This window comes from Gaeumannomyces tritici (assembly GCF_000145635.1).
Source record: "Gaeumannomyces tritici R3-111a-1 unplaced genomic scaffold supercont2.3, whole genome shotgun sequence".
Classification (NCBI taxonomy): domain Eukaryota; kingdom Fungi; phylum Ascomycota; class Sordariomycetes; order Magnaporthales; family Magnaporthaceae; genus Gaeumannomyces; species Gaeumannomyces tritici.
Window position 1 is genome coordinate 1,875,508 of NW_008804547.1, and position 19,562 is coordinate 1,895,069.

Below are 19,562 nucleotides of genomic sequence, written 5' to 3' on the forward strand. Positions count from 1 at the left end.
ATCCCTGCCAAATGTAACCATCTCGATTGCTACCGCATTGTAGACTGGCCTAGAGTACGTAGCCTGCAGACCAGCACTTGACGCTGTGCAAGCAAGAGGCGAATGACGCAGAGTCGGAAATAGTGGATCATTTTTCTTATCGAAGCTGGTCGGCGCCGATAGCGGGACCTCGTTGGGCGGCGCCACCCCTGTCAGAAATTCTCGAGCGTCAAAGACAGTGGGAGCTCCCCGGCCTTCAGTTCAACCGCGGCATTCTCAGTCGCGTGAACGCCGAGATGAGACGGCCAACCCGGCTTTCGGAAATTCGTGCGGCAGACTGAACATGATTAGATATCGTGTCGCCAGGGTGAGTCTATGCCCGTCCGCCCGCCCGCCGCCTCGAGGCCCCGGACTTTTGTCGCTGACGCTCCCTAAAGAGCCAGGACAGCCAGGTCATATGCGCCGCCTGCGCCCTGGCTCTCCGCGTAGGCGCCATAAGGCTCGCCCAACAGCCCACTGCCCGGCACCACCGATGGTACTCCGTCGCCGACGCACCCCGCCCCAACGACGATGGGCCGCGGCCCGGGGAGTCCTCCGACGCCCCCGCCAACCCCTCATCTTCCTCTCAGAACTCGGGTTTCGCAAGCAGACCAATAACCGGCAAGAAACTCTTCGGACAGAGGCAAGGCCAGGCGAGAACCTCAACTCCTCGGCTAGTCAGCGACCGCGACGACTTCCTTCTACCCCATGAGCTGGCCGCGCGCCAGGCGGCACTCGACGAAAGGCCGAGGCCGCCTCCCCCTGAGCAGAGGCCGCCTCCTCCTGAGCAGAGACCGCCTCCCCTTGATCAGAGTGCGCTATGGTCACGGCCACGGCCACTGGAGCGTGCTCCTTCCACACAAGAACCCCAAGCTCGCGGGAGGAGCCCACTACCATTGGGGGTTGGGTTCGAGCCTGTCGAGCCTCTGCGCCCAAGAAACAACTTTGGACATACGGGGCCACGCAATCCACCATCACGCCCAGATATATATCCGAGGAAGGATCTAGGTCCGGCCAGGGAGACGAAGCTTGACGGCGAGCGAGAATGGTCACAGCTCTCGAGGCCGATACAGAGCTCGGGCGACACTAGCTCCACGGACTTTGTTCCCATGCAACAAAAGAATCCTTGGGCTGTGGGAGGGCTGGGATTCCTGGCCTCCAAGCTCGGCGAGGAAAAGTCCGCTGGAAAAGGCAAAGGGTTTGGTTCCATACTCGACACCTTGCGTAACGCAAACTCTGGGGCCTCATCAAGGCCATCAACAACGCCGCCCAACCAGCCCAGACGTGCCCCCACGTTCGGGAGGCCGCGTGATGGTGACAATGCAAGGGCTGGCGTGAGGCCCCCGCTTGATTTAGATGACAGCCTCCTAAGACCGTTTTCTAGACCTACAAATGCTACCGTGAAGCCGCCGGAACCTGCAGATGAAGAAGATTTCTTCTCCCAGTTCGACAAAAAGACTGCCGACAATACCAGGCCCAGACAGTTTGAACGCCCGAGGCCTGGCCCAGCCCCTGTGGCCGGAGACGACTTGTTCAAGCCCGATAAGCAGGCCAATGGCGGGCCTGAAGGCGCCTCCATTGATGAGGACGACTTCTTCAGACAGTTCGACAAGCGAAACAGCGCTAAACCAGCCCCAAGTCGACCCAAGAGTAATAGGGTCAAGGTCGCTGATTTCCCCATGGCTGAGAACATTGCGGTAGCAAAACCGGCGCCGGTGGAACCAGAAGAATCCTCGGAGTGGGCCAAGGAACCAGCTGTGAAGAACACACTCGTTCTAGACTCGGCCGAGCATGATGTGGTTGAAGAGAGGTGGTCGAGGCGGAGAGAGCGACCAGAGAAGACTAAAACGAAGCCCAAGAACATGAGGAGACGCGGCAGCAATGACGAAGATGGCTGGGATGAGGAAACTGCGCGAATAGCCGAGGAGCGACGTCTCCGTAAAGAGGAAAGGCAGGCAATGAAGGAACAGCAAGCACTGGAAAGGCTGGAGGCCGCATCTGCCCCGAAGCCCATCTTGGTACCCGAGTTCATCACAGTGGCGAATCTGGGCGAGGCTCTCGGATTCAAGACGGACAAGTTTCTTGAGGAGCTTACCAACTTGGGGTTTGAGGAGATCACGGACGAGAGCGTTATGACGGGCGAGACTGCCGCGCTCGTTGCCCAAGAGTTTGACTTCGAGCCGACTATTGACGACGGCCACAAGGTTGACTTGAGGCCCCGCCCGGCGCCCGAGGATCCCTCGCTGCTCCCGCCACGACCCCCCATCGTGACCATCATGGGCCACGTCGATCACGGGAAGACCACCATGCTGGACTGGTTGCGCAAGTCCTCCATCGCCGCGGGCGAGCATGGTGGCATCACGCAGCATATTGGTGCATTCTCGGTGTGTCTGTCGACTGGCAAGCAGATAACGTTCCTCGACACCCCCGGCCACGCCGCCTTCTTGACCATGCGGCAACGCGGAGCCAACATCACCGACATTGTCATTCTGGTGGTGGCCGCGGACGACAGCGTGAAGCCACAGACTCTCGAGGCCCTCAAGCATGCCCAGAACGCCAAGGTGCCGATAATAGTTGCAATCAACAAGGCCGATAAGCCCGAGGCGCGGGTGGAGCAGGTCAAATTTGACATCGCGAATAACGGGGTCGAGCTCGAGCAGTTCGGCGGCGAAGTTCAAGCTGTGGCGGTGAGCGGCAAGACTGGCCTGGGCATGAAAGACCTGGAGGAGAGCATCGTCACCCTCGCCGAAGTCCTGGACATGCGAGCCGAGCTGGACGGCATGGCCGAGGGCTGGATCCTGGAGTCCGGCATAAAGCCACTTGGCCGGGCGGCTACGGTACTGGTGAAGCGAGGCACGCTTCGCAAGGGCGACATCATTGTAGCAGGGAGCGTGTTTGCCAAGATCCGTTTCATGATGGACGAGTTCGGTAAAGAGTTGAAGGAAGCACCACCAGGTACGCCGGTGGAGGTATTTGGCTGGCGCGACGCCCCCTTGGCAGGGGACCAGGTGCTGCAGGCGCCGGACGAGGACAAGGCACGGCAGGCTATCAAATACCGCGTGGACATGGCGGCTTGGCAGAAGACCGCGACCGACATCGCCGAGCAAGAGAGGCGCGACAGGGAGAAGGCCGAGGCCGACGCGCTCGCTGCGGAATTGGCAGAGCTTGGCGAGACGGGCGACGAAGACGGGGCGGCCGAGGCTGCGCCGACAGGGCCCAAGATCGTCAACTTCGTCATCAGGGGCGACGCCCTGGGCTCGGTCGAGGCGGTCATGGGCGCCATCATGGAGATTGGCAACAATGACGTGCGCGCCCGGGTGCTGCGGTCGAACCCCGGGCAGGTCAGCGAGTCGGACGTGGAGCACGCGGCGACGACGGGCAGCGCCATCATCAACTTCAACAGCCCCATCCCCGCGCACATCCAGCGGCTGGCCGACGCGTCGGGCGTGCGGGTACTGGACTACTCGGTCATCTACCACCTCGTGGACGCCGTCAAGGCGCTCATGTCGGAGCAGCTCCCCGAAGCCGTGTCGTACAAGGTGCTCGGCGAGGCCGAGTTGCTCGAGGTCTTCCCCATCAACATCCGGGGGCGCGTCTACAAGAACATTGCCGGCTGCAGGGTGCGCAACGGGCAGCTGCTCAGCAACGGAACGTACCGTGTGATGCGCGGCAAGGCGAAGATCTTCGACGGTAAGGCGCCCATCTACCCCTTTTTTCACATTCCCTATTTCTTTTTCTTCGCTCCAGATTCTGGCTTATTTGCTAACCCGTGTCCGTTCGTCTCTACAGGCAAGCTCGAGTCGCTCAAGCATGGCAGGAAGGAGGTTACCGAGATCAAGAAGGGCTCCGAGTGCGGTATTGGGTTTGACGGGTTCCAGGATCTGAAGGTGGGTGACCAGATCCAGATGTACGAGACCGTCAGGGAAAAGCAATACCTGTGAGATATAGGTGGGGAAAGAAGAGGGATACATAAAAACCTGGGAATATCTGTCAAAGCACGGAGGGTAGCGGCGGCGCTTCCCTCGACGCCTGGTGCATTTACAAGGGAAGGGCACTTTGGGACCATTGTATATTATGTAAACCTAAGAAACCATCCTCGGACGGCCGGTCAGACCATGCATCCGCGTTGCGGGCAGTCCCTCGCGGGCCACAGCTCACCCCCTTCGAGGCGCCGAGAGGGAAGATGACGTAAAAGTCCGGGTCGTGACGGCGGCGCGAGCCCTCTCCTTTTCAAGCTTGGCGAGCCCGACTCTATCGGTCAGGGGGGTGGCAGCCATGATACCGTCGAACTCGTCATTGTCGGAGCCGTTGTCCGAGTCCGGCTCGACGCCGTCGTCGGGCGCGAGGTGCTGCGGCCGCGGTATGGTTGCTGGGGCAGGCTTCTGGCCCATGTCGGCCGGGTTCGCGAAGGGCTTCGATGCCAGCACCTTTCTGCGGATATCCTCCATGGCGGCGTCGTCGTCGGAATCGTCGGATATGGCGAACGGGTCCTTTTCTGCATCGTCCTCCTCGGCTGCTGCTGCTGGCGGCTTGGATGATGCTGGGGGTTTCTTCCCCAGAAATATCCCGTCAACCTCGTCCTCGCCACCCTCGCCGTCCGCATCCTCATCGTCCTCGTCTGAATCGGGCTCGGAGTCCACGACGGGCCTGCGGTTCATGTTGCCGCCCTTCCACAGGTCAGCACCGTCGGCAGCATCCAGACGGCTCTCGGCGTACTCCCTCTCGAGCGTCTCCATCCACTCCTCCTCGGCCTGCTTGACCTCCTTGGCGTCGGCGCAGGCGGCGTACCGCTCGAACAGGGTCGCATTGATGTCGAGGAAGGCGTCGCCGTACGAGAAGGGCGCCAGGACCTCGACGGCCCAGTCGCGGTGGCCGCAGATGGCGAAGGCGGCGGCCAGGGCCTCGACGCAGTTGAGGCGCCAGGGCTTGCCGTAGTTGACCGTGTTTGCGGCGACGAGGTAGGGCAGCAGGCGCTCGCAGCGGCCGCCGACGCGGGACCACTGCACCTCCTTTGTGCGGGCCCACGAGCACTCGACGACGGCGGCGCCGTGCGCCTCGAGGGCCTCGCGGTCGGCGGGCGACACGACCGTCTTGCCGTTGGGCGTGATGACGACGCCCGGGTGGCGCTGGCCGACCGACAGGGGCCGCATCAGGCCCAGCCTCATGAGCTTCTTGCCCGAGCACCGCTTGGGGTCGCAGTGGCCCAGGTCCCAGCACGCGGCCTTGAAGGACGGCGCCTGGCCCCTGCCGCCGCCGCGCCGCGCCGACGAGGCGTTGCCGCCGCCGTCGCTGCCGGAGCCCTCATCGCCGGAGCCCTCCCCGCCGCCGTCTTGGCGCCGGGGAGGGGGGCGGGCCGACCGCGGGGGGCCGTAGTGAAGGCGCTTGCCCTTGTTGTTGTGGTCCTTTTTATGCCTGACCATGGCTGGTGTATAGCAACTATGCCGGCGACAGGATTCAGGAGGGGCCAAGGTAGGAGCGAGGTCTTGGTTCCCGGGTTTGGGGTTGATGAAATTCGCTGGTGGGGCGCCGGAGAAGGGTTCAAATCGGTCCAGTGGCGACGAGGATGGTTGGCAGTGATACAGTACCGATTGACCGTATGACTGTATATGATACACTGTGCTTCCTCACATCTCTCGCAGGCTTGCAGTGTGCCTTGTGCTAGGTTGGCACGTTGACTTGGTTGTTAGCATGTGTCCTGGAAGGAATTGATTGGAGCTCTGCGCCGCGCACACCAGCCGTCAAAGTGGGATGCTAAAACCGTCGGCAAATTCTGAACAGCGTGTAAATTGACTGCGCCGGGTTGGTGCCTAGCGAGCCGCCCGATTTCATCATATCCCCTGAAGGCAAGGCTACTGTCGTTCGCCTTCGCTTGCTATTTTATTTTGTCATGTATTGATTGCTTGGCCTTCCTGCCACCATACGTATACGTGGACCCTCAGCGGACAGCCAAGCTGAGGAGTTCAAAGCTCAGTTCGAAAGCAACGGGCTCCTGCATGCTACGATACCCCACCTCGCCCACACCACCGACCACCTAGACCGACGACGTAGCGCCTAAGCGGGCCAGACTGAAGACGAGACGCAACAGAACAGACACGCACTCACGACCACATCAGGCTGGCCACCTATAGCCTCCAGGCTTTGCGCTGCCGTACCTCCCGAGACACCGATATATTCTACAACTCCAGACCCTCGCGCAGGGCACCTTGGGCGTCCCCGGCGCTCCCGCACAGCGACCTAACACGATACGGCGCAAGAGCTTGAGCCGCGCGAGCGACGACTCACCACCACAATGGAGGCGGCAGCGGCGCGGTATGCCGCCAGGGACCGGTGGGCCGACGCGGGCGGCTCGGCGCCGTCGCAGCTGCAGCGCTTCATCCAGGCCGCCTGCAGTCCCGAGAACTACGAGCCCAACCTGTCGGTGAACCTCGAGATCGCCGACCTGATCAACTCCAAGAAGGGCAGCGCCCCGCGCGAGGCCGCCACCGCCATCGTCAACTACATCAACCACCGGAACCCTAACGTGGCTCTGTTGGCCCTGGCGCTGCTCGACATCTGCGTCAAGAACTGCGGCTACCCCTTCCACCTGCAGATCAGCACCAAGGAGTTCCTCAACGAGCTCGTCCGCCGCTTCCCCGAGCGGCCGCCCATACGCCCCTCGCGCGTCCAGGCTAAGATCCTCGAGGCCATCGAGGAGTGGAGGAGCACCATATGCGAGACCAGCAGGTACAAGGAGGATCTCGGCTTCATCCGGGACATGCACCGCCTCCTGAGCTACAAGGGCTACAGCTTCCCCGAGGTTAGGAGAGACGATGCAGCTGTTTTGAACCCGAGCGATGTAAGTGCTGCAACGCCCTTCTCTCTTCCAAACAGATATGTGGCGTGTATACTGCAGCTGCAACAGTCTTGCTGACCCCTTGCGCTTGCGCGCATGGACAAACAGAACCTCAAGTCTGTCGAGGAGATGGAAGAGGAGGAGCGTGAGGCGCAGTCTGCGAAGCTCCAGGAGCTCATTCGGCGTGGCACCCCGGAAGACCTACAGGAGGCCAACCGGCTTATGAAGATCATGGCTGGCTACGACACACGGTCCAAGGTCGACTACCGCGCCAAAGCGGCCGAGGACGTGGCCAAGATCCAGGCAAAGGCGCGGCTGCTCGAGGAGCGGCTCGAGGCCTTTAAGCCGGGCGACAAGATGCAGGATGGCGATGTCTTTGAGGAGCTGGCTTCGGCCCTGTCCAGCGCCCAGCCCAAGATCCAAAAGATGTGCGAGGAGGAGTCGGACGACCACGAAGCCGTCGCTAGGCTGCTCGAAATTAACGACAGCATACACCGGACAGTAGAGCGCTATAAGCTGCTGAAAAAGGGAGACTATGCTGGTGCCTCCAACATTGCGAGCGGCCAGCACGGCCCTGCCCCCAGTGGCGGCGCCAAAGCCGAGCTTTCCCTCATCGATCTCGACGGCGACAGTGGCGGTGGCTCGGGGGCCAACGGGGCTGGCTCTTCTCAGCAAGCCCCATCCCAGCCCGCCGGCATTGAGAATGACCTCCTGGGGCTCTCCATTGAGGAGAGCGAGAGCTTCGGCCAAGCCGGCGGTATCCAGTTGGGATTCGGTGCTAACACCAGTAAGTTCCATGGTTGCACCTCCGTTCGACCCCTGACGCACATCGTCTTGTATTTCAAAGTCCAAAGCTAACCTGGCCAAACAAAGACATCCCGGGCCCGGCTCTCCTGTCTTCCATGACCCAAGAAAGCAGCGCAAAGGGGCCCGTACCGGCGACTGTGTCCCCGCCGCCCCCGTCCGCATCACCCTTCGCCGCCTTCGTGTCGGCCCCTCCTCCGTCTTCTAAATCGGCCACCCCGCAGCCCCAGCCCCCGAACTACCAGTCGTCTCTTTTCGCTCCACCGTCCAAGCCTACCACGGACCCGTTCGCGGTGCTTGCATCCCCCAGCGCCTTTCCGTCAACATCCAAGCCGACAACGCCAACCCCTGCCGCTGGATCGGCCTATCAGCCGCCCGCACCGCCGGGGCCCGCCGCGGCAGCAGCAAATGATGACGATGAATGGGCCTTCTCATCGGCTCTCCCGCCGGAAACTCTGCCTGAGGAGCAGAAGCTGGTCATGGCCGACTCGACGGTCAAGATCGAGCTCATCGCCAAAAGAACGACACCTGGGTCCAGCTCGATAAGATTACATTTCGCGTTTTCTAACAATGCGCCGGCTCCTGTGGGGGAGTTGCACTTCCAGTCCGCAGTCCCGAAGGTATGCCCGTCATCATCATGCACGAAATCCGGGGACCAACCTCTTGATAGGTTGGCTATTCTTACTGACACCTTTCTTTCCTTAACCTTCTCAGGGGTACGAGTCGCAATTACAGCCACAAACCGGCCGGGACCTGGCTGCCAAGCAGAACCGTGGTGTCACGCAAGTGCTTGATGTCTGGCATGCGGGCGACAAGAACAAAAAGGTGGAGTCGTTCAAACTGAGGTGGAGGGTGGCATACAGGCTTGCTGGTGAGATGAAGAACGAGACGGGCGAGGTGGCCGAGATCAAGATCGCATGATAATGGCTCCCAGGTCCAGGTCGTTGTCAATCCAGGGTTTGTGCGTCTGCGCTGAGCGTGCCAAGGACGAGAGTTGGGAGAAGCTCCGTAAACGATGCTCTCTTGCTCACGCTTGCCCCATCATCTGGTGCATATTATTCTTACTGTGGCCATCGACCATGGCGGCCCTTTCGGAGCTCCCCGGTGGTGGGGGTCCAGAGACCAGCGGCTCAATATCTTCCCACCGTATTTGTGCTTTTGACTTACTCTGTCAGAGCTGTTTCGAAGAATTGTGTAAATGGTGTCTGGGGGAATGTTGTTAGACCAGCGATCTGGAAAGAAGCAGCGTCGACCCATGAATGGATTGGTGCTATTGATCAGCTCTCACCTTGCCGTGGCTGGGGCGCTGTGGGTTCGTGTGGGCCTAAAAGGGCGCTGTAAATGCTTCGCTCAGCACCAGACAGGCACCAGTCGCGTCACCAGACCCCAGCAGTACCCAAATTTCGACCCGGCGCACATTGAGGCTCAATCCCATCTCCCCAAGATTGGGCAGAATCTGCACTTCCCTTGACTCCTCCCCGCTCACACACGCACTGCAAACAATAACCTTGCCGTCTCGCTACGCCGACCATGACCTCGGACGGTTCTGACAAGGGGCATCGCTCCCGGCGGCAGAGGCGCGACGACCGCGACGATCGCGACGACCGGAGACACAAGACGCGACGCGAAAACGAAGACGGAGATGCTAAAGACATAAGCGGCGCCGCCGAGAGGCGCGAGAGATCGAGAGACCGCAGCAGGCGACGACACAGGCGCTCGCGAAGCCCTGCGCATAGAGAACACCGGAGGAGCGGCCGCTCACGGGACAGGAGGGACCGAGACCAGGATCGAGACCGAGACCGAGACCGAGGCGACGGCCGCAGAGATGGCAACGATCGCGGCCGCCGCCGAGACGGGGACTCAGAGCGCGACGGCAGATCGTCGCGCCGCAATCGGGATGAACGGACGGGCGGAGACGGCAGTCAAGACGACGAGGACCGGGGAAGGAGGGAGCGCAAGAGGAGGCGGTCACGCGACGATCGAGAGAGGAGCAATCACAAGAAGGAAGAGGGCACGAACGCGCGCGCCATAGAGAACGGCCCCGGCCAGAGCGAGGAGGCACCTCGCCCTCCGGTGCGTCGCGGCGGACCTCTGCCGTCGCAGGCCGACTCGTTCGCCGTGATGGACGCCATCGCCAACGGGGAGGCGCCGCCGGTGCCCAAGGAGCAGCCAAACTTCGGCGTCTCGGGCGCGCTCGCGGCGGCGTCCAACTCAGTGCAGCAGGCGGACGGGACGGTCATCACGCTCAAGTACCACGAGCCGCCTGAGGCGCGCAAGCCACCTTCGCGCGACGACTGGCGACTCTTCGTGTTCAAGGGTGACGGCGACCTGGCCGACACAGTGCCGCTGTCATCGCGCTCGTGCTGGCTCGTGGGCCGGGACGCGGCCGTGACAGACCTGCTGGCCGAGCACCCGAGCATCAGCAAGCAGCACGCCGTGGTGCAGTTCCGGCACGTCGAGAAGCGCAACGAGTTCGGCGACCGGGTCGGCGGCGTCAAGCCCTACCTCATCGACCTCGAGAGCGCAAACGGGACCGTGCTCAACGGCGACCGCGTCCCCGCCAGCCGCTACCTGGAGCTGCGGCACAAGGACGTGGTCAAGCTCGGGCTCAGCTCGCGCGAGTACGTCGTCATGCTGGCGCCCAAGGACTGAGCAGTCGGAAGGGATGGTGCCTGGGGGGAGGGACCACCACGCCCCCCACCATGTTACGTCTGTATCGACCGAGCACGCGCCTGATATCTATGCGCAAGGCCGGAACTACGTACATGGATACCTAGATACTTGGCTGCCTAGACAGAGTATGGTGTCCTTTCAACACGCAACCTGGCAGTAACTCCTCGCCTCTCGAGCGGCGGCTACTACGTGGCCCAGAACGCCACTCCATGAACCAAAACAGCACATGTTCGGAGCCCACCTTCTAACCCGTCAATATTCTAGCCCACGCTGCGCCCTCTTGGCGTTCGGTTGGCGCTAAGGGGGCTTTCACTGGTCGGAGCCACAATTCCCCGACCCCCCGGGCCGCCATCTCCATTCGCCGATTTGATAGCGGGAGCCTCCCCTGCATAACCCCGGACGTCTTGAGGCTGAGACTCGCTGCGCACCCATGTCTCTCGAGCCCAGCAACTCGCAGGCGCCGGCAAACGTGTGACTGAGCATCACAAGCGCCAACATGGCCTCTTTTTCCTCTTTGTCCTCCGGCCTCGCTCAGAGCCTGCCGTTTTCGCTCGCTTTCCATGGCCGACAAGTTTTGCCGATAGGTCGTTTTCACCCTCGAGCCTCACTTCGTCAACGCCCGCCCGCCTCATTTTCAACACCGAAGACACTCCCAAGCTCCGGTGGGTCCACGGTTCTGCGTGACTCAACCGGCCTCATCCCCTCGATGACAGCTCGGTGAGCGTCGCCGGCTTGGTTGCGTCACCACATTTTCTCTTCTGCCTCATGGGCGTATGCGAGAAGAAAAAAAAAAATGGACGCCACCAGAGAAGTCGAAGAAGAAATTTGACATGTCAGTCGTCACGGCTCACGGCTTATACCGCACACCTTGTACTATGGGTTTGTCCGAGAACGGATGTCGCCTCCTGAACCAACATCGGGCACGCCGTGAAGTAGCTCGAACGCGCATCCCCGGCCATTGCCCCGTCATTGAGGCCTCGTGTTCACGCAGTCATCAGGTGGCTTGCAAGAGGGCAACGATCGGGCTTTCTGCCTCCCCAAGGCCTGTTTCAGAAGCATGATGGTATGCGGGATGTCAAAGCCTCGTGTTTCCTGTGTGTCCTTTTTTTCTTCTCCCTGTGTCACGCAGGTACCCGGCGATGCGCCCCAAGGAGGGTGTGAGGCCCCAGGCGAGGTGCAGATGTGATCGGAGACATCTCGGCAGACGACAAGATAACGAGGCGTGGAGCAGTGGGTAATGAACACCCCGCGAGTTTTTCATGGTAAAAAACTGAAAGGCAAGGCGAAATCAAAGGCAGGTGAGCCAAACGTAACGCCCCGTGAGCAGCGGAACATTTCCGGGCACCGCTCTGGAGAATGAAGCCTCCGCGAGCTAGACGGGTACTCGAGTAGGAGCTTCTGTTCTTTTTCATGCAACTCAAGGCAGCAGCAGACTAGGGTACCTACCCAGCGGGCCGCATTTTCAAGCCCTTTGCAGTGATAGCCATTCAAGTAACAAATGAAAAGTAACAAGCGCATATACCCAACCCCGGTCTTGAATACAGACTGTTCCTCGTGACTTTGTATGCTCGGTTTTCAGGTTACGTCAAAGGGGGGGGGCGAGCTTCCGAGACATTGTCGCTTGTGACCGCCTCCTTGTGAGCTGGTGCTTCGTAACGACCCATGCCGCCCACACGACACTTGACATGGTCAAGTACCGAAGGTGTTAACAGGAGCACTATTTCATGGATCAAATCCTCAAAAACATGTCTGTCGTGAATGCTGCGTGTGGTCTGGGATCGCATTTCGTGGCCGCCCGCCCGCTCAAAAGCCCGCCTATGCAACCTGGGGCTAATGGCCCCCCGCATGGAATAGGATGAAGCCACGAAACCCACTGTCCCAGGATTGAGGCAGCCCTCTCCAGGAGGACGCGGAGGCGGAGCCTTACCGGTCTTCCAAGTCCCTGAATCCTGGAAGCGAGCGGCGGCGAATCGAAGCTAGGAACGGGGATGGCCTCCGCCGACGCGGCCTGGAGGGGCAGGGGTAAAGGGATGGGGGCGTGTACGCATAGTACGCATAGGTTTGATTCTGGCCACTATTGCACTGCCCTCATTTGTCTCGTTCATGTTCCCTCTCTTATCTGCGCTTATCCTGGGCCTGCGAGAGAGAAAAAAGAGAAGAAGAGAATAAGAAAGAAAGCAAAACCTGCGGGGTTGGGCGGAAGCCGACCGACTGCCATCTTGGGGGTGGTCAGCCCTCTGTGACCACCACCCACCCACATATGCCGTGCAATTTCCATAATAACTCGACGGCGTCGTGGAGATGGGTGGTGCGGCTGTCAGCGCTCCCGCCCCTGAGGGGTGTGGGCGCACACAGTGGGTCTCCCCGGGCAGTTTCTTGCTAGTGTTGGGGGTGTGAGGGGCGAAGAAAAGCAGGGGGAGGCAGAACCAGAGCCCGGACATCAACACAAGCTCAGCTGGTCCCTCAAACGGACGGGTATGGGCGCCGCGTGACAGCAACAGCCACATTGCTGGTTTTTTTTGGGGGGTTTTTTTTGGCGGGCAGCGGTTTATTCCTCACTGCTCTCTGGCCCCCTCGCAAGTGTCCGTCGCATTTCGAAATCCTCCCGATGGCGCCCTGTCCAATGTGACCCGTCGACGGGCTCGGCGCTGGGCTGGCTGGGTACATAATGCCAGATTGGTTATGATGTGTCTGGGCCGTCGGTCTTTCTTTGGGATACCAGCCAATGATTTCTTTTTTTTTCTTTCCTTTTTGACAGGCCAGTCGCTCGTCGCTCGATTCGCCGTGCTAAGATACCCCTGGCCCGGCGCTGCCTGCCTGCCCTCTCTCTGGATGCCTTGACCGAGCAAAGAGGCAACTGGATGGACCCCTTCCTCGTTTTGACGCTTCCAACAATTTTCTTCCCTTCTTCCTCTTCTATTACTCTTTCTTTTTCTTTTGCCCCATGGCATCGCTCCTGGATTTTCCTTTCGTTTCTCTTGTATAAAGCTCTCCCACCCCCTTTCCTTTCGACATATTGCATTGCTGCATCTTCTCTGTACCTTGCTCGTTGTCCACCGGACTACCCCTCTTGTCTCCTTTCTCAGCGCGGATCCCTGTTTCACCTGCAGTGCTGGGCAGCGACTTCTGCTTCGATCAAACACCGAAATTTTCAGCTTTTCGAGCAGAACAGGAACTCTCCAAGCCTCCGATCATCTCGATACTCCGCCCTTGGTCAGATTAGAAAGGAAGCCTGTGCCTGTGTGCCAACTCGGGCACCGGCACCCGACAGCTGTCGTCTTATAAAGCATGGTAAGTGAAATGTTAACTGGGTCAGGGCCTCCCTCCTTTGTGTCGCGCGGCTCAGGTTGTTGGCGCAGCTTTCACAATCTGCGCTTCCCCGCTCCGGTCCTACACCACACGATTAATCTGTCTACCTACCCAATGGTTGCTGGTTCCGATTTCGACGGTAGCCAGCAGCCTTGGATGCTGTGCCATCTGCAAGGGACGTGACGGCGCAAAACATGGCATCAGACCATGCTCTATCATCCCCAATAGAACATGCCACCACCTCTTCTTTATCCCTCGCTCTCAGCTCCAACACGAGATGGAGCCACGGGGCGGCCCGCACTGGAGATGTCGCTGCGGGAGCCTGTGCTCAACTCCACTTACGGCAGTGTGCTGACACGCAACTGAACAGGGCACAATCAACCGGCAGCCCAATCGCTATGACGTGAGCGCCGTCTACACCCATCCCGACGCCAAGGTCGACATTGTTCTCGTTCATGGCCTGAACGGGGAGCCAAAGCGGACATGGGCGGCCAAGGATAATGGCGTCTACTGGCCCGCCGACCTCCTCCCACCCTCGCTCAAGGGGCGCCATGCCAACATCCTGGTATACGGCTATAACGCGGACGTGTACTCGAATCGCAAGGACAAGTACGACACCCCAGCTGCCTCCGGCACCACTCGTAACTCATCTGTTCTCTCACTACGTACGCATCTCCCCTGTCGGGTATCCCTTGCTGACAGAGACGCCGCTCAGGAGCCCCAGTGACAACTTCATCCACGTCCACGCGCAGACGCTCGTCGCCAAACTTAGCATCTACCGCAGAAGCGAGGAGACAACCCGCAATCCCATCATATGGGTAGCACACAGCCTCGGCGGTATCCTGGTCAAGCGTGCGCTCCTGTACTCCAACGATCTCCAGAACAGGGACCAGGAGCCTCTGAGGTCCATATATGTGTCAACGTATGGCATCCTGTTCCTCGGCACGCCTCACACCGGCTCTAACCTGGCCGTCTGGGGCACTGTCCTCCAAGCCATGTCGGACGCGGTTGTGCCCAAGGGCATCTTCGAGACCGAGTCGGTTCTGCTCCGCACACTCAAGAAGGATAATGAGACGCTCCAGGCCATCAACAACCACTTTCTTGACATCTATCAGCGCTTCAGGATCCACATGGTGCACGAGAACTTCAAGACCCCAATCAAGGGACACAAGATCCTCGTCGTTGACGCAAACTCGGCCGGGCCCCAGCTCCCTGGTGTCACCTACTACGGCATCGACGCGACGCACTCGGGCATGTGCAAGTACGACAGCGCTGATGCCCCCGGCTACCGCATTGTGTCGACCACGCTGCGCGACTGGGTTGCCGAAGCAGCCCCGTTTGTCGAGATGCGATGGAAGGTCGAGGAGGAGGATCGCCGGATGAAGACAGTGAACCAAATGCATGAGATGGGGATGCCCTATGTACGTGATGATTCCCAGCAGCAGAATCCCGTGGCGTGCTATCCGCTCACTCCTTTCCACACCCTCCGGTTTTCACGCCTGCCTATTGCGCTTACACACTGACACAACCATAGATGCCCACCAGTCCATCTGGCTCCAGCCAGGCCCAGCAACTCGAGCTTGGTATGTACCCCCAATTTTCTGGGGTGGTTGGCGCTAGTTCCTCGTCTGGTGGCGTTCCCCGAGGGCCGGGCCTCATCCTCGCGCCTCGCACAGCCGCTTCACAGCCGGCATTCGAGGTAGAGGTGATGGAAGACGAGGAGGACAAGGTCTCGGCGGGGCAGGCGAGACGGTGATGAGTATCCTTTGATCCTTCATAGGATAGACAAGGAACGTGAGCTGATATAAGCTGCTTTGGGTACGGGTGGCGTTCTCGTTGAAATAGATGTCAGAAGAGACACAAATACTACACCGTCGCTTGCCGATCCTACCCACGCACCCGCCATTCTTGGTGGTCCCGAGACGACGCCTCAGGCTTTAGGCCCAGTCCTACACGACGGGACACATGCAGGCCTGCCACATCGTCCCAGCTCGGGCCTCCACGACCACATCTTCATACACCCTGAGCCGTTCAGGCCCAACTTTCATAACGTCGGTCGGCAGCAGGAAATGAAAATGCTACATAAGATGCTGATGGACAAGGGCCGCAGGGACATGGGCACTTCAGCTGTGCTGATACAGTGTCTCCCAGGCGGCGGCAAGACGCACCTGGCACAGCAATATGTCTTCAAACACAAGGCTGACTACCCGCATGGCGTCTTCTGGATCCAGGCCAAATCCGTTCACGAGATGGAGTACTGGTTTTGGAGTATCGCAAAAGAGCGTGTCATCCCGGGCTCCCTCCAAAACGCGGCAGGCATGACCAAAAACCAACTGCAGAATCCAGATCAGGTCGTCGAGATGGTGCGCGAGTGGTTCCAGACCTTTGACGGCTGGCTTATCGTCTTTGACGGCATCCGATTCGACACCCCGGACATAAAGCGCTTCATCCCCGATCGGCGAGAAACGGCAATCATCTACACTTCCACAGACGGCACCGCGTCGGGGGATAACAGCTTTGACAGCCCACAAGTCATAGAACTGCCGCTCCTCTCGGCCCAGGAGGCGCAGGAGCTGCTGCTCACCGAGATGAACAAGCCCAAGCCGTGGTCTCGTGACGACCTCGAGCGCGCCCTCGAGCTCGTGCGGCTCATGGATAGGCTACCCCTGATGATCCACGTTGCCGCGCAGCAGCTCAAGGCCACGCGTGAGCCGCTGTCCAAGTATCTCCGCTCGTTCCCGAGCCGACAAAAGGCCGGTAGCCTGTCAGCCTACAGGGCTGTCTATGACCAGTTGGACAGTCGAGGCGACCAAAACGCCGCATTGAATCTGATGTTCATATTGGTCTTTTTTGATTCGCATATCCCAGTTGAGATGGTTGCTCTTGGTAGGCTCTCCTCACTGCCGCGCTCAGATGGCTAGAATCAGCGCAAGAAAGGACCCTCGAGCTCACACTGACACCATCTTTTCTTTTTTCTAACCGACAGGCTTACACGCACTAGACAAGAGAACCCCCTGGAGGACCCGCGACGCTAGAGATAGCAAATCCAGCCTTACCAACACGTTGAAGGTGCTCATCATGTTTGCGCTCGTCGATAGGGTCGAGAGCGACGACATATCGCCGGCAAGCTCGCGGAGCTCCAGACAAGACTTTGACCGAAACGCCGAGTACCTGGACATTCTCCGGGTGCATAGCGTAGTGCAGGCATTCTTCATCGAGATGCTAATGGAGAAGAAGGCGCATCTCTTCTGGCTCGAGAGGGCCGCCACCGTCTTCTGCCGCGCGTTCGACGACGCCGACGGGCGTATACACAACGACCCCAAGGTCGGGCTGCCCGACGACTACCGCCGCCTCCAAATCCACGGCCGGAAGCTGCTTGCCCACGTCAACCGCCGGCTAGAGCGCAAGCCGACGCCCGATGAGGTCCAGTGCCTCACCTCGCTCCACGCAAAGCTCAAGGAGCGGTGCGACCTCTGCTCCGACCCCATCAAACAGCTGAGCCGCGAGGTCGCCGCTCACATCGTCGCAGGATCCAACGAGGTCTCGCGCTCCTCGGTGTTTGAGCGTAGTGACAGTCGCTCCGAGGACGATAGCATGAGCGGCTCGGGAAGCCACCACAGCATTTGGGAAAACGGCGGCGGTGCTTGGACGCCAGATCCCGATGGCTCTATCGGCGCCGGTAGAGGCGCGGCCGGTCGCGGGGACGATGATTCGGGCTATCACGAATCCCCCACCGAGATGCACCATCCGTCTGGCTCCTACTTTCACTACGAGGACATCGACCCTGTACACTTCCATGTACCCTATCTCCCTCCCTCGGGCCCGACGCCGTATCCGCAGGGAACAGAAGGGGGCATACTCATGCCTGGGCCGGCTTCATACGACGGCGACGACGACGGCGACACCGAAGTGCCGCCAGTGCCATCGCCGCGGATGCCTCCACCCTCGGTCAACCCTGAGCCTCCAAACTCGCCGCCTTGGCATACCGTACCAGGCCGCAAAATCAGCACCAAGTCACACAGGACGGTGAAGAAGAACGAGAGCCGCCGCTATCACGACACCCTCGGCGCCCTGCGGAGCGAGAACGACCCACGAAACACCATGTCTCTGAAACGCCAGACTTTCCAGGGAGGCCCACGCGGCACCATGACTTTCAGTCGCCAGACGGCCAAAGGCATCATCGGATCCGACGCCTCAGTTGCGCAACAGGAGAAGCGGAATCAGCGCGCCGTTGTGCCCCCAGCCACGTCGTCACCAAGGGGCGCCAACGTGATCCTAGCAACCCTCAACAGGCTGAAAGACGCCGCGAGACCCCCGCCATTCCCGCCCCTGGCGATCCCCTCCACAGATGTCGCTCTCGAAGTCGTCGCCCAGGTCCAGGATGGCGCGCAGGCCGCCGCGCCGGGCTCGGCCAGGACGGCGCGGCTGGGAATGAAGGTGCGACCCAAGAGCTGGGCCAGCGTTGCCGCAGGGACGAGCAGCAGGGGGGCCGGACTGGAGCACCAAGACGAGACGGGCGGGCCAACCGGCGAGTTTTTCACCGACTACCTTCCGTCAGAGTCCCAGGGGGCATCGCCCTCAAGCTGGACAGAGAAGACGCAGAATGTCCTTCTCCGCCTCCGGGACCAATTCCGTGCCCGCGCGTCAAGCTCTGGCAGCAACCCGGCAAGCGCGGGTTCTGGCGGCGGTGACAACGAGGGCCGCGAGAAGAACACGCCGAGCCCGACCCCAAAGCCTCGCAAGGCGGCCGCACAAGCGCCAGGGCCCCAGGAGGGCCCGTCCAGGGAATCAAGCGGGACACCGGCATCTCTAAACGCCAATGGGAGCCCACATCAGTCGCCGCAACGGCATCACTCGCCCGCATTCCTTGGCCGGCGCTCGGCTCAGGCGAGCCCAGGACAAGCAACATCGGGCTTCCGCCCTCCTCCGCCTCCCCCTCCGCCAGGCTCGCCACCCAACGAGTTCGCAGGTGGACAGGATGCGCCGTACAACGGCTGCCCCCATTTCCAGTCCCTCCCCGGGGCGGGGCCTCCGGTGCAGCGGTGGGAGTCCGATCTGCAGCACCCGTTCAGAAAGGGGCTTGGGTACATCGACTCCACCGAGCTTCTCGGCTCGTTTCCCGACGGCGAGGAGGAATACCACGAGAACGGGCATGCGAACATAAACGTGACCCGATCGATGCCGTCGATGCGCGACGGAGAGAGCGGGCTCGAGGCCGAGGGCGCCCACGGCGATGGCTACTACTACCCCCGCCACAACCCTGCCAGCCCAGGCCAGCGAGAGAGGCAGGGGCTCCAAGGGTACCGCCAGAGCCCGTACCGCATCAACGTCCACCCGCCCGACATGACCTACTCGCCCTCGCCGCCGGACGGGTACTCGTCCCTCCCCATGTCGCGCAACCCGAGCGGCGGCTCGCAGCAGCAGCAGCCTGCCGACCAGGCCCGTCAGTACGGCCACCACAACAACAACAACAGCGGCCACCTGACCGGCCTCGGGCTCAGGATCGGGTCGGTCCAGGGGATGCCGGGATACGCGACAGGGTCCCATTCATCGCCCACAAACAGCCCTTCGTCCGCCGCCGCCGCCGCCTGGCCGTCGTCGCACCACCAGCGCCACCCGTCGTATCCGGGCGACGCGGCCTTTTCCCGACCAGTCCCTTACCCCGTCCAATTCACCACCGGCGGCGGTGGTCCCTACCAGACAACGCCACCCATGAGCGTCGCCGGCGGCGGCGGCGGCGGCGAGGCCAACACGCCGTCCGACACGCGAACGGAGCCGTCGCCCCGCGCGTCCCACAACTTCTTCGACGTCCAGACGGCGGGCTACCAGCGCCACGGCGAGCAGAACCAGCACCAGCACCAGCAGCAACAGCCGTACAGCCGCAGCAGCCACCGCCGCCGCGCTGGGTCCGGCGGCACCGCCTTCG

At 60.9% G+C, this 19,562-nt stretch overlaps 4 protein-coding genes across 4 annotated transcripts; all 4 read left to right on the plus strand.

Annotated features, from left to right (window-relative positions):
- Positions 1-107: 107 nt before the first annotated feature.
- Positions 108-5,535, plus strand: GGTG_05748 (hypothetical protein). The gene is made up of 3 exons (XM_009223555.1): positions 108-346; positions 417-3,708; positions 3,808-5,535. The coding sequence occupies exons 1-3, from the start codon at positions 323-325 to the stop codon at positions 3,957-3,959; spliced, it is 3,468 nt and encodes a 1,155-aa protein (XP_009221819.1). The 5' UTR covers positions 108-322; the 3' UTR covers positions 3,960-5,535.
- A 157-nt stretch (positions 5,536-5,692) lies between these two features.
- GGTG_05749 (ADP-ribosylation factor-binding protein GGA1) lies at positions 5,693-8,978 on the plus strand. The gene is made up of 4 exons (XM_009223556.1): positions 5,693-6,853; positions 6,959-7,637; positions 7,724-8,274; positions 8,369-8,978. Exons 1-4 carry the CDS (start codon positions 6,308-6,310, stop codon positions 8,573-8,575), a joined length of 1,983 nt encoding a protein of 660 aa, XP_009221820.1. The 5' UTR covers positions 5,693-6,307; the 3' UTR covers positions 8,576-8,978.
- Positions 8,911-11,916, plus strand: GGTG_05750 (hypothetical protein). Its single transcript, XM_009223557.1, has one exon. It carries the CDS (start codon positions 9,185-9,187, stop codon positions 10,304-10,306), a length of 1,122 nt encoding a protein of 373 aa, XP_009221821.1. The 5' UTR covers positions 8,911-9,184; the 3' UTR covers positions 10,307-11,916.
- Positions 11,917-13,615: 1,699 nt separating this feature from the next.
- On the plus strand, positions 13,616-19,352 carry GGTG_05751 (hypothetical protein; the record flags this gene model as incomplete). The annotated part of the gene is made up of 7 exons (XM_009223558.1): positions 13,616-13,618; positions 14,007-14,245; positions 14,352-15,057; positions 15,171-15,388; positions 15,489-16,522; positions 16,623-19,257; positions 19,337-19,352. 7 exons carry the CDS (start codon positions 13,616-13,618, stop codon positions 19,350-19,352), a joined length of 4,851 nt encoding a protein of 1,616 aa, XP_009221822.1.
- Between the last annotated feature and the right edge of the window lie 210 nt (positions 19,353-19,562).